Genomic DNA, 13965 nt, shown 5'->3' with positions numbered 1-13965 from the left:
GTTGAAAACTTCTCTCAATTTTTTCACAATGTTTAATTTAGCATTAGATGAATAATGCGCCTGTTCTTGTGATGCAACAAAATAATTTGTTGATTGAAATATCAATTGAATGATGCGCAATTTGATCAATTTTTAATGCAGTATTAGTAATTTCTTTCAATGCTTATTGTAAGTCAACGCCTCTGATTGAGACCAAACGTAAAACTGAAAAACTGTACGCAAAGCTTTTTTGAGAAGGAAAACAAAATAGACCTTCGGTTAGGTTCAGTCAAGCGTTCACCCTAACATCTGGTACTTTACTTCACAAACTAAAGCGGAGTTTGGAACAAGTAATTTTATTGTTTATCTTTTCTTAACTTTACTTGAACCTAGAAATTCTTAATAATTTACTTTTATAAGTGAAAGTGAATTAAACTCATTGATAGGGGATTAAAAAAGCTGAGAAAACATGATTTCACAGAGCAATCATGTTAGAGTTAATGTTGTTCGGTAATTTTTAGCGCTCATAAACTTTGATTTGTTGTACATCCAATGCTTTCACCATATCTTCTGGTATTTTACTTCACAAACTAAAGCGGTGTTTGGAACATGTAATTTTATTGATTATCTTGTCATCACTTTACGGTAACCTAAAAAATCATAATAATATACTTTTCTAAGTGGAACTGAATTAAATTCCTTGATAGGGCGTAAAAAAGCTGAAAAAAAATGATTTCACAAAGCACTCAAGTTAGAGTAAATGTTGTTTGGTAAATTTTAGCGCTCTTTAACTTTGTTTTGATGTACCTCCAGTGGAAACACTGCATCGTTTTTAATAAAGTCAAATGGACGCAGGTTATACGCCTTCGATCCATATTCTTCTGAGCCAGCTGGAGTGGAACGTATTTTAGTGTTAGTGCTCCAGAACGTCATCAGCAGTAGTTTCTCTAGTGTTGTCATTTTTCTCAAGTTGTGCATTAATTGAACTAAAGAGAGGTAATTTTAAGCTCACCACAAAAGGGATAATTTTTACCTCATAAGTTCTAAAATACTTCCAGGAATTTATTTAAAACTAGTGAATGGTTTTCAGTCTCCTTTGCCATTCACAAAACAATGCAATTAAGCTGCAGAAAATTTTATCCAATTTTTTAAAATTTTTATTTTAATCGCACAAACGTATAATTATCTAAACTGTGTCAAAACCTGCAGCAGATTCGTCAACAACAACATATTAGTTATGTTTACCTTAAAACAGTTTTCAAGTGAAAATCAATGCTGGATGTATTCAATGTTTGGTTGGAAAATGATTCATTTCATACACATAAACCTAAGATCATTTGCACAATTTGGTTTCCTTTTGCAACAGTTTCGAGAATTGTACACAATTTGTGCTCTCGTTGCCACTTACTCGGAATTGCTGTGAAGTTTTCATGTGAGTTCAATGCGGGACTAAATGAAGTCTATTTTAGTACGCCTGCTCCTTCGGGAAACAAATTGCAAGAGTGCTTCAACAAAATATATGCCGTAGAAAATCAAACTCTCACTATAATCAAGAATTCGAAAATTTTTCTGGCCTTTAACAAGGTACTTAAAATAATTCTGATTGTATCGCGGTCATGGAAAATGATTGTTTGTCAGAGCCAAATTTCAAAAATTTTTAAAACACTATTGCTTCGAAAACCTGTTAACTGATTTTGTTGCTTGAGATAAGGCGTCTATTCTTGTCCGTAGAGAAGATTTTGCGATAAAAGAAATTTTACATTGCAAAGACAGACCTGAATTGCATTTGACTGATTTTCTATCGAGGATTTCGGTTATCTCTCGGTACTTTTCTCTTGGCGTTTCAAATCGATTATTATAATTAACCAAAAGATTCAGTATTTCAGTTTCAATTTGATGTTTACTGTTTTAATCGGCTTTTCAAAATGGTTTTCCGTCCCTTTCCTAGTTCATTCTGGGTCTCCATTTCTGTTTATTCAGTGTTTAGTCCTTAGTTCATCGCTTGTTAAACATTTTGCGTGAAGCTTTTGGCATTCCAAAAATTTTTTGCTCTTTTCTCGTTCCACTGAAGGTGCTTTTGTAACAGCAGTTATTCCGCAATCGAAAAGTCGTTTATGTTAGTGTTAGATTGAGGTAAAAAAATTGACCTAACTAATACCATCACTTGATTTTTTGACATGAAATTAATCGTAGGAAACGCAAGTTCGTGTCAAAATTCATCTTGTAAATCATTTTCACAGGCCGTGAATGTAAAAGTACTCGATGGCTCCACTGCGTATGTTAAATACTCTTTCGATTTTTTCCATTAATTAATTTAGCATTAGCTGAACAATGCGTCTGTTCTTGTGATGTAACAGAATAGTTTAAATGATTCAAATTGTATCAATTGAATTATGCGCATTTTCTGATTCGTGATCAATTTTTAATGCAGTATTAGTTTTTTCTTTCAATGTTTATTGACATTCAAAGCTTCTTAATAAGACCAAACGTAATTCTGAAAACTGTACGCAGTTTTTTTAAGAATGAAAACAGAATAGACTTTTGGTTAGGTTCAGTCAAGCGTTCACCCTTACCTCTGGTTTTTTACTTCACAAACTAAGGTGGAGTTTGGAACATGTATTTTATTGTTTATCCTGTCATCACTTTACGGAAACCTAGAAATTCATAATTTTTTTTACTTTTATAAGTGAAATTGAATTAAATTCATTGCTAGGGTGTAAAATCTGATAGACATGATTTCACAAAGCACTCATGTTAGAGTAAATGTTGTTTGGTAAGTTTTAGCGCTCTTTAACTTTGTTTTGAAGTACATCAAATGCAAACCCTGCTTTATTTTTTATAAAGTCAAATGGAACAGACAAAGATCTGGTTGTACGCAGGTTATACGCCTTCGTTCCATATTCTTCTGAGCCAGTTGGAGCGGAAAGTTTTTTAGTGTATTATGATCAAAACAGTTTATGCATAGGTACGTATACGTACCATCATTTGCATCAATTTTGGAATCGTTTTGCAACAATTTCGAGACTTGAGAACAATTTTTGCTCTCGTTGCCACTGCTTGGGAATTGCCCTGAAGTTCCCATGTGGGTTCAGGGCGTGACTATATGAAGTCTATTTTAGTACTCCCCTCCCCCTTTCCTTCAGGAAACAAATTGCAGAAGAGCTTCAACGATTTTATACCTTTGAAAATCAAAATCTCCCCATAATGAACACCTCATAACTTTTTCTGCCATCTTACAAGATCTTACCATTATTCTTAATGCATTGCGCACATGAATTGTGATCGTTTGTCAAACATTTTTCAAATTTTTTTTGATTGCCATTGCTTCAAAAATCAGTTAACTGATTCTGTCGCTGGAGATAAGCTGTCTATTCTTGTTCGTAAAGTAGAGTTTCCGATAAAAGAGAAACATTACATTGCATAGGCTGACCTGAGTTGCATTTGGCTCAATTTTCTATCGAGGATTGCGGTTGCGTAAATTTTCTGAATTCGGGAAACATCCGATTGTGATAGTTTCATCTCCCACGGGCTGCTGAGGCAAGGCCATGGCCCGCGAAGCATGGCTAAATGATTATATTGCTAATTTAATATTCTTTATTTTATAGACAGATTAAAATCGAGGTGAAATGATAGAGGAATTAAAAGATAGAGGGGGTTAAACGATACAGGGCTGAATAAATCGGGGTCAAATGATAGAGGGCTAAAAGAATAGGGCTGAAAAAGCGGGACATCGGCAAAAAGGATGTATTGGTATGCTCAGGAAGCCCTTTGCATCGCGAAGGCAGACCGGAAGTTTGGCAGGGACTATAACTTTATAATTGCGAGAATTTAATCCAATTACAATTAAGTGCAATTAGGTGTATGATTAACGGTGTCCCGCTTTTTCACCCGTATTCGTTTAACCCCCTATCATTTAACCCCGATTTAAATTAATAGGGGTGAATGAATGAATCGGGGTTAAATTATGGGGGTTAAACGAATAGGGGTGAAAAGAGTAGAACCCTTTTGCCGACAACAGTTGCTTTTCCTTTTCAAATGAAATATTTTGCTGCGTTTCTTTTCAAAAATTGATCTATTTTGAGATTTCGAAGAAGAGAGAGAGAGAGAGAGAGAAAAAAAGAGAAAGGCAGTAGTAGTTTGATTCTATGAGGTACAGTGATGTTTCAGAACGTCGTTTACTACTTTTGTTAGTGCCAACTTTGAGTTTTGCCCTGATAACTGTTTTTTTGCCTAATTTTTTTTGGCTTGGTCTGCACTGGCTCTTGTATTTAATTTGGGTGGTTTTTTATATTTTTCTCGATGATTAATCAATATTTCCTGATATAACAACATATAACAACATATAGCTATTAAACAATAGATTATAGTAAATCGTACTGTAATAAAACTTTATAATTAATATTAGACTTTATAATGCCTTTGTCTCGGAATTCCACCATTTAACGCATTGTTAATTAAAATCCACTGGTAGACTTGCTGGTTCGTAAAGACTGCTTCTTTTGGTTTCTCATTCAAGTTCAAATAATAAAATCACGAGAAACGGTCTTTTTTCCTCAACTCTTAAGTTATGTTACAAATTACTAAATTCTATAATAAATTAGTTTGACATGCTTGCCTCATATTTTCAATTGCTTTTATTAGCTCTTTCTTCTGTTACGTCAACCTATAGTTCATAAAGGCTAACCTCGTACGTTCTAAAATTCTTTCAGGATTTTATAAAAACTAGTGAATGGTTTTCAGTCTCCTTTGTCATGTACAAAACATGTTGCAATTAAGTAGCAAAAAATTTTGTTAAATGTCCTCGAAATATTTTTTTAACCGCGCAAACGTATAATTAATTAAACTGTGTCAAAATTCACAGCAGATTCGTCAAAAACAACAAATTAGTCAACATGTTTGACTTGCAACAGTTTTCAAGTGAAAATCAATGCATGTTTTATTTAGCGTTTTGTTGGCAATTAGTTTTGTTTTTGCATAGGTACGTATACGTACCATCATTTGCATCAATTTTGGAATCGTTTTGCAACAATTTCGAGATTTGAGAACAATTTTTGCTCTCGTTGCCACTGCTTGGGAATTGCCGTGAAGTTCCCATGTGGGTTCAGGGCGTGACTATATGAAGTCTATTTTAGTACTCCCCTCCCCCTTTCCTTCAGGAAACAAATTGCAAGACAGCTTCAACGAAATATAAGCCGTTGAAAATCAAAATCTCATCATAATCAAGATCCCGAAAATTTTTCTGGCCTTTAACAAGATACATAAAGTAACTCTGATTACAAATATTTAAAAAAATTTAAAATGCTATTGCTTCCAAAACCAGTTAACTGATATTGTCGCTTGAGATAAGCCGTCTATTCTTGTCCGTAGAGAAGATTTTGCGATAAAAGAAATTTTACATTGCAAAGACAGACCTGAATTGCATTTGTCTGATTTTCTATCGAGGATTTCGGTTATCTCTCGGTACTTTTCTCTTGGCGTTTCAAATCGATTATTATAATTATCCAAAAGATTCAGTATTTCAGTTTCAATTTGATGTTTACTGTTTTTATCGGCTTTTCAAAATGGTTTTCCGTCCCTTTCCTAGTTCATTCTGGGTCTCCATTTCTGTTTATTCAATGTTTAGTCCTTATTTCATCGCTTGTTAAACATTTTGCGTGAAGATTTTGACTATTCCAAAAACTTTTTGCTCTTTTCTCGTTCCACTGAAGGGGCTTTTGTAACAGCAGTTATTCCGCAATCGAAAAGTCGTTTATGTTAGTGTTAAATTGAGGTGAAAAAATTGAAATAACTAATACCATCACTTGATTTTTTGACATGAAATTAATCGTAGGAAACGCAAGTTTGTGTCAAAGTTCATCTTGTAAATCATTTTCGCAGGCCCTGAATGTAAAAGTACTCGATGGCTCCACTGCGTATGTTAAATACTCTTTCGATTTTTTCCATTATTTAATTTAGCATTAGCTGAACAATGCGTCTGTTCTTGTGATGTAACAGAATAGTTTAAATGATTCAAATTGTATCAATTGAATTATGCGCATTTTCTGATTCGTGATCAATTTTTAATGCAGTATTACTTTTTTCTTTCAATGTTTATTGACAATCAAAGCTTCTTAATAAGACCAAACGTAATTCTGAAAACTGTACGCAGTTTTTTTAAGAATGAAAACAGAATAGACTTTTGGTTAGGTTCAGTCAAGCGTTCACCCTTACCTCTGGTTTTTTACTTCACAAACTCAGGTGGAGTTTGGAACATGTATTTTATTGTTTATCCTGTCATCACTTTACGGAAACCTAGAAATTCATAATTTTTTTACTTCTATAAGTGAAATTGAATTAAATTCATTGCTAGGGTGTAAAATCTGATAGACATGATTTCACAAAGCACTCAAGTTAGAGTAAATGTTGTTTGGTAAGTTTTTGCGCTCTTTAACTTTGTTTTGATGTACATCAAATGCAAACCCTGCATTTTTTTTATAAAGCCAAATGGAACAAACAAAGATCTGGTTGTACGCAGGTTATACGCCTTCGTTCCATATTCTTCTGAGCCAATTGGAGCGGAAAGTTTTTTAGTGTATTATGATCAAAACAGAGACAATTGCAAAAAAATTTATATCGTAGTGCTCCAAAACGTCATCAGCAGTAGTTTCTTTAGTGTTGTCATTTCTCTCAAGTTGTGCCTTAATTGAATTAAAAAGAGGTAATTTTGAAGCTCACCCCAAAGGAGTTAATTTTTACCTCATAAGTTCTAAAATACTTCCAGGAATTTATTTAAAACTATTGAATGGTTTTCAGTCTCCTTTGCCATTCACAAAACAATGCAATTAAGCTGCCAAAAATTTTATCCAATTTTTTAAAATTTTTATTTTAATCGCACAAACGTATAATTATCTAAACTGTGTCAAAACCTGCAGCAGATTCGTCAACAACAACATATTAGTTACTATGTTTACCTTAAAACAGTTTTCAAGTGAAAATCAATGCTTAATGTATTCAATGTTTGGTTGGAAAATGATTCATTTCATACAGACAAACCTAAGATCATTTGCACAATTTGGTTTCCTTTTGCAACAGTTTCGAGAATTGTACACAATTTGTGCTCTCGTTGCCACTTACTCGGAATTGCTGTGAAGTTCTCATGTGAGTTCAATGCTGGACTATATGAAATCTATTTTAGTACCCCTGCTCCTTCAGGAAACAAATTGCAAGAGAGCTTCAACAAAATATATGCCGTAGAAAATCAAACTCTCACTATAATCAAGAATTCGAAAATTTTTCTGGCCTTTAACAAGGTACTTAAAGTAATTCTGATTGTATCGCGGTCATGGAAAATGATTGTTTGTCACAGCCAAATTTCAAAAATTTTTAAAACACTATTGCTTCGAAAACCAGTTAACTGATTTTGTCGCTTGAGATAAGCCGTCTATTCTTGTCCGTAGAGAAGATTTTCCGATTAAAGAGAATTATTACACTGCAAAGACAGACCTGAATTGCAATTATCGTTGATATTTCTATCGAAGATTTTGGTTATCTCTCGGTACTTTTCTTTTGGCGTATCAAATTGATTATTATAATTAGGCAAAAGATTCAGTATTTCAGCTTCAAATTGATTTTTACTGTTGTATTGGCTTTTAAAATTGAATTTCCGTCCCTTTCCTAGTTCATTATGGGTCTATTTTTCTGTTTAGTCAATATTCAGTCCTTAGTTCACCGCTTGTTAAACATTTTGCGTGAAGCTTTTGACTATTCCAAAATTTTTTTGCTCTTTTCTCATTCCACTGAAGGTGCTTTTGTAACAGCAGTTATTCCGCAATCGAAAAGTCGTTTATGTTAGTGTTAGATTGAGGTAAAAAAATTGACATAGCTAATACCATCATCTGACTTTTCGACATGAAGTTAATCGTAAGAAGTGCAAGTTCGTGTAAAAATTCATTTTGTAAATCATTTTTGGAGTCCCTGAATGTAAAAGTACTCGATGGCTCCACTGCGTATGTTGAATATTTTTTTCGAATTTTTCCAATAGTTTAATTTAGCATTAGATGAATAATGCGCCTGTCCTTGTGATGTAACAAAATAGTTTAAATGATTCAAATTATATCAAATAAATAATGCGCAATTTCAGATTCGTGATCATTTTTTAATGCACTATTAATAATTTCTTTCAATGCATATTGTCAATCAAAGCTTCCTTTTGAGGCCAAACGTAATTTTGAAATGAGTTTTGGTTATGTTCAGTCAAGCGTTCACCCTAACCTCTGGTACTTTACTTCACAAACTAAAGCGGAGTTTGGAAAATGTAATTTTATTGTTTATCTTTTCTTAACTTTACGGGAACCTAGAAATTCTTAATTATTTACTTTTATAAGTGAAAGTGAATTAAACTCATTGATAGGGGATTAAAAAAGCTGAAAAAACATGATTTCACAGAGCAATCCTGTTAGAGTTAGTGTTGTTCGGTAATTTTTAGCGCTCATAAACTTTGATTTGTTGCACATCCAATGCGTTCACCATATCTTCTGGTATTTTACTTCACAAACTAAAGCGGTGTTTGGAACATGTAATTCTATTGATTATCTTGTCATCACTTTACGGCAACCTAAAAAATCATAATAATTTACTTTTATAATTGAAATTGAGTTCAGTTCCTTGATAGGGTGTTAAAAGTTGAAAAAACATGGTTTCAAAAAGCAATCAAATTCGAGTAAATGTTGTTTGGTAAGTTTTAGCGCTCTTTAACTTTGTGCTGATGTAGGTCCAATGCAAACCCTTCATTGTTTTGATAACGTCAAATGGAACCGACAAATAGCTGATTTTAAGCATGTTATACGCCTTTGTTCCTTATTCTTTTGAGCTAGCTGGAGCGGAACTTCTGTTAGTGTATTATGATCGAAACAGAGACAATTGCAAAAAATTTTTATATTGTAGTGCTCCAGAACATCATCAGCAGTAGTTTCTTCAGTGTTACCATTTTTTTCCAGTTGTGCATTAATTGAACAAAAAACGGGTAATTTTAAGCTCACCACAAAAGAGTTAATTCTAACCTCGTACGTTCTAAAATTCTTTCAGGATTTTATAAAAACTAGTGAATGGTTTTCAGTCTCCTTTGTCATGTACAAAACATGTTGCAATTAAGTAGCAAAAAATTTTGTTAAATGTCCTCGAAATATTTTTTTAACCGCGCAAACGTATAATTAATTAAACTGTGTCAAAATTCACAGCAGATTCGTCAAAAACAACAAATTAGTCAACATGTTTGACTTGCAACAGTTTTCAAGTGAAAATCAATGCATGTTTTATTTAGCGTTTTGTTGGCAATTAGTTTTGTTTTTGCATAGGTACGTATACGTACCATCATTTGCATCAATTTTGGAATCGTTTTGCAACAATTTCGAGACTTGAGAACAATTTTTGCTCTCGTTGCCACTGCTTGGGAATTGCCGTGAAGTTCCCATGTGGGTTCAGGGCGTGACTATATGAAGTCTATTTTAGTACTCCCCTCCCCCTTTCCTTCAGGAAACAAATTGCAGAAGAGCTTCAACGATTTTATACCATTGAAAATCAAAATCTCCCCATAATGAACACCTCATAACTTTTTCTGCCATCTTACAAGATCTTACCATTATTCTTAATGCATTGTGCACATGAATTGTGATCGTTTGTCAAACATTTTTCAAATTTTTTTTGATTGCCATTGCTTCAAAAATCAGTTAACTGATTCTGTCGCTGGAGATAAGCTGTCTATTCTTGTTCGTAAAGTAGATTTTCCGATAAAAGAGAAACATTACATTGCGTAGGCTGACCTGAGTTGCATTTGGCTCAATTTTCTATCGAGGATTGCGGTTGCGTAAATTTTCTGAATTCGGGAAACATCCGGTTGTGATAGTTTCATCTCCCACGGGCTGCTGAGGCAAGGCCATGGCCCGCGAAGCATGGCTAAATGATTATATTGCTAATTTAATAATCTTTATTTTATAGACAGATTAAAATCGAGGTGAGATGATAGAGGGGTTAAAAGATAGAGGGGGTTAAACGATACAGGGCTAAATAAATCGGGGTCAAATGATAGAGGGCTAAAAGAATAGGGGTGAAAAAGCGGGACATCGGCAAAAAGGATGTATTGGTATGCTCAGGAAGCCCTTTGCATCGCGAAGGCAGACCGGAAGTTTGGCAGGGAATGTAACTTTATAATTGCGAGAATTTAATCCAATTACAATTAAGTGCAATTAGGTGTATGATTAACGGTGTCCCGCTTTTTCACCCGTATTCGTTTAACCCCCTATCATTTAACCCCGATTTAAATTAATAGGGGTGAGTGAATGAATCGGGGTTAAATGATGGGGGTTAAACGAATAGGGGTGAAAAGAGTAGAACCCTTTTGCCGACAACAGTTGCTTTTCCTTTTCAAATGAAATATTTTGCTGCGTTTCTTTTCAAAAATTGATCTATTTTGAGATTTCGAAGAAGAGAGAGAGAGAGAGAGAGAGAGAAAAAGAGAAAGGCAGTAGTAGTTTGATTCTATGAGGTACAGTGATGTTTCAGAACGTCGTTTACTACTTTTGTTAGTGCCAACTTTGAGTTTTGCCCTGATAACTGTTTTTTTGCCTAATTTTTTTTGGCTTGGTCTGCACTGGCTCTTGTATTTAATTTGGGTGGTTTTTTATATTTTTCTCGATGATTAATCAATATTTCCTGATATAACAACATATAACAACAAGTAGCTATTAAACAATAGATTATAGTTAATCGTACTGTAATAAAACTTTATAATTAATATTAGACTTTATAATGCCTTTGTCTCGGAATTCCACCATTTAACGCATTGTTAATTAAAATCCACTGGTAGACTTGCTGGTTCGTAAAGACTGCTTCTTTTGGTTTCTCATTCAAGTTCAAATAATAAAATCACGAGAAACGGTCTTTTTTCCTCAACTCTTAAGTTATGTTACAAATTACTAAATTCTATAATAAATTAGTTTAAGACATGCTTGCCTCATATTTTCAATTGCTTTTATTAGCTCTTTCTTCTGTTACGTCAACCTATAGTTCATAAACGTCACAAGCTTTTATTTTAACTTTTGAATGCTTTTTCCAATGCTTCTTGTTTTAAAAAGTATACGAGTAATAAATATGTGAACAGTTTTTGATTATTTGACGCTTTGTTTTTTTCCTCTTCATGAAGACGCTCATCAATTAACTTCAGAACAATCGCCGTCGTTTTTTTTTTCTCGAGAAGTTCTTTTGACTTTGAGAGTTGGCTTAGATTTATGTTTCGTAAATAATAATCGTCTCGTAAACAAGCAAAAAAATCATTCTAATATATGGCAAAGCTTTCTGAGTATAAAATCAAGCATTTGTAAAAGCACGTATCATTTTAATAACTATTTGCGAGAAAAACTGCTGAAAAGAACAAAAAAGTATACACGAACTTTAATTGTAACTTTAATTGTAAATATTGCTAAGTTGAATAAGTTGTTGTTTGTAAAAATGATTTTTTTGCTTGTTTCTCTGGTTCTATTTATGACCGCTGCTGTCGAAAACAGAATCGAGTCTCGTGAATACTGTGTTATCGGTGCGGGTCCCGCTGGACTTCAAATGGGCTATTTTCTGGAACAGGCCAACCGCGATTACGTAATCTTGGAACGAAATGACATCGCCGGAAGCTTCTTTAGAAAATTCCCCAGACACCGGGGTCTGATAAGTATAAACAAAAAGTACACAGGTAAACGAAATAAGGATTACAACGAGAGACATGATTGGAACTCGCTTTTGACTTTTAATCACGAAGGGACAAAATTTGGGGAATATTCGGACGAAATGTTTCCGAACGCCGACGTCCTTGTCAAATACTTACAAGATTATGCCGACCGCTACGCTCTCAAAATTGTGTACAACCAAAACGTCGAAAACATTCGACGAATGAGCAAAGCGTCGGGATTCGAAGTTAAAGTTGCGAATTTAACTTCAGGAAACGAGTGGTTTTTAAACTGTAAAATTATGTTGATGGCTAATGGCTTGACACAACCTTTGCGCCCAATTTGGGCAACAGGAAAAGCTCAAGATTACTCTACAATGTCGACTAATAAATCCGATTTTGCTGATAAATATGTGCTGATAATTGGTTCGGGAAATGCTGCATTTGAGACAGCCAATCATATGAAAGATACAGCAGGTGCTATTATGATTGCAACTCGAACTAAAGAAACCCCGTTGTCTTATCAAACCCACTATGTAGGTCATGTTCGGGGAGTCAACTTCCAATTTATCGATTTGTACCAGCTGAAAAGTTTGGCGGCCATTGCAAACGGATATGATGTAAACAGGCAAGACTTATATTTGTACTCGGAAACGGACAAAAAGTGGAAATTTAACCCGAAAATAAACGAAATAGACCAAAAGAATCTGGCAGCCACCTGGCGTGATCCGAGCGTCAAAGATCCAGCGCCTACGTTGCCAGAGATTGCAGGGGACTTAGAAGAATTACAAGCCGAGTATGAATTTGACGAAGTCATAACATGTATGGGGTGGACTTTAAACGTTTCCATGTTTCATGCCAGCAACATTCCCCATATTTCACAGGTTCCGGGCAAAAACCCAAAACACCCTCAGGTGAATGAAATTTTTGAATCGGTCAACCAACCAGGAATGTTTTTTCTCGGAACCAACGCGCACTCCTACGACAAGGACGCTTCTGGGGGGTTTATTCACGGGTTCCGGTACCAAATTAAAGTGTTACATAACATTTTGGAGCAGAAAAATCACCAAAAACACTGGCCGTTTGTTGAGTACCCCTTTAACTACCTGTTACTTCATATGGTCAAGCGGATCAATACGGCTGCCGGACCTTACCAAATGTTTCACACGTTGTGTGACGTAATTGTGAAAATGAAACCGACCAATCAGATTTCAGGATATTCCTATCGCTATTTTGAAGAGGTCCCAATCAAATTGATGCATAGGTTTCCCGAAATTGTAGGGCTTGATTTTGACCAAGATACAGAAGTCATGATTTGGTATTTTGATTATGGACCCGGGTTTTCATGCGTGGGTTGCAACACCTTGGCACCCGACCGCGCGTTTGCGAGTAAATACACCCCAGAAAAGTCGAATTTTATTCACCCCGTAATTGAACAGTACCTTTTGCGGGACCTGCTTGCGAGCAACGCTAATCAAAAGGCGACACCTGTGAAAAAATTTGGACTTACTGAGAATATACTTGCATTTTGGATGGGTAAAACAACGTACGTGCACCCCCTCGCCGACTTTTTGTACTTAACTTGGGGTGTCGAATCAACTGTCAATTATGACTTCAAGTGCATGATGGCGGCTATCGAAGGCAAATCTCTGAAAGAAACTTGCGATCCGATGTTTAAACTTGTGGAAGGTCTTGGCAAAATTGAGACTAACCAGAACTCAGTTCGCAACGTGACCAAAAATGGATCCGAAAGTTTTTGTCAAGGATTTTGATCCAAAAGAAATGAATGAGAACTGATTGACCAGGAAAGACGTAGATATCTAATAATGTAAGACACTAACGAATAAATCTCTAATATTACTACCAAAAAAGTTTTTAAAATTTCTCGTGTGCTGCTCTATGGTTCCGACAAACATCGAAAACAAAATATTTATCAACGTTACACATGCAATAGGCACTTGTGCTTTGAATGTTCAGGTCAACTGCGGATTGTAAACAAAACGTTGAGCAGGATTCGGGCCTACTTATTGCAATATAACCGTTCATGCAACGCGAGACCCCAAGATAACTATTTTATGCCTTTGTGAAAAAAAACCTTTTCAGCCGCTCTCAGATATTGATCAGTTGCATTTTTTTTGTTGAAAATACAAAGCGGAGATAAACAGTTGGTCATCTTCAACGAACTTCAAATGACCTATAACAGCTAAAATACGTCATATAGTTACCTTCCTCAAAACTAAAACTGTTTCCTGAAATGAATCTACTTTGATCTTTCACAAAATGTTTCAAGATGCCTT

General features: G+C 34.8%; 1 protein-coding gene across 1 annotated transcript; it reads left to right on the top strand.

Moving 5' to 3' along the window:
* Positions 1 to 11369: 11369 nt before the first annotated feature.
* On the top strand, positions 11370 to 13539 carry LOC142349885 (FAD-dependent oxidoreductase domain-containing protein 2-like). Its single transcript, XM_075401723.1, has one exon. The coding sequence runs from the start codon at positions 11461 to 11463 to the stop codon at positions 13438 to 13440; it is 1980 nt and encodes a 659-aa protein (XP_075257838.1). The 5' UTR covers positions 11370 to 11460; the 3' UTR covers positions 13441 to 13539.
* The last annotated feature ends 426 nt before the right edge of the window (positions 13540 to 13965 follow it).

The sequence above is a fragment of the Convolutriloba macropyga genome, chromosome 11 (assembly GCF_964194025.1).
Source record: "Convolutriloba macropyga chromosome 11, txConMacr16.3, whole genome shotgun sequence".
Classification (NCBI taxonomy): Eukaryota; Metazoa; Xenacoelomorpha; order Acoela; family Convolutidae; genus Convolutriloba; species Convolutriloba macropyga.
The sequence above is the reverse complement of the archived record's forward strand: the minus strand, read 5'-3'. Positions and strand labels throughout refer to the sequence as shown.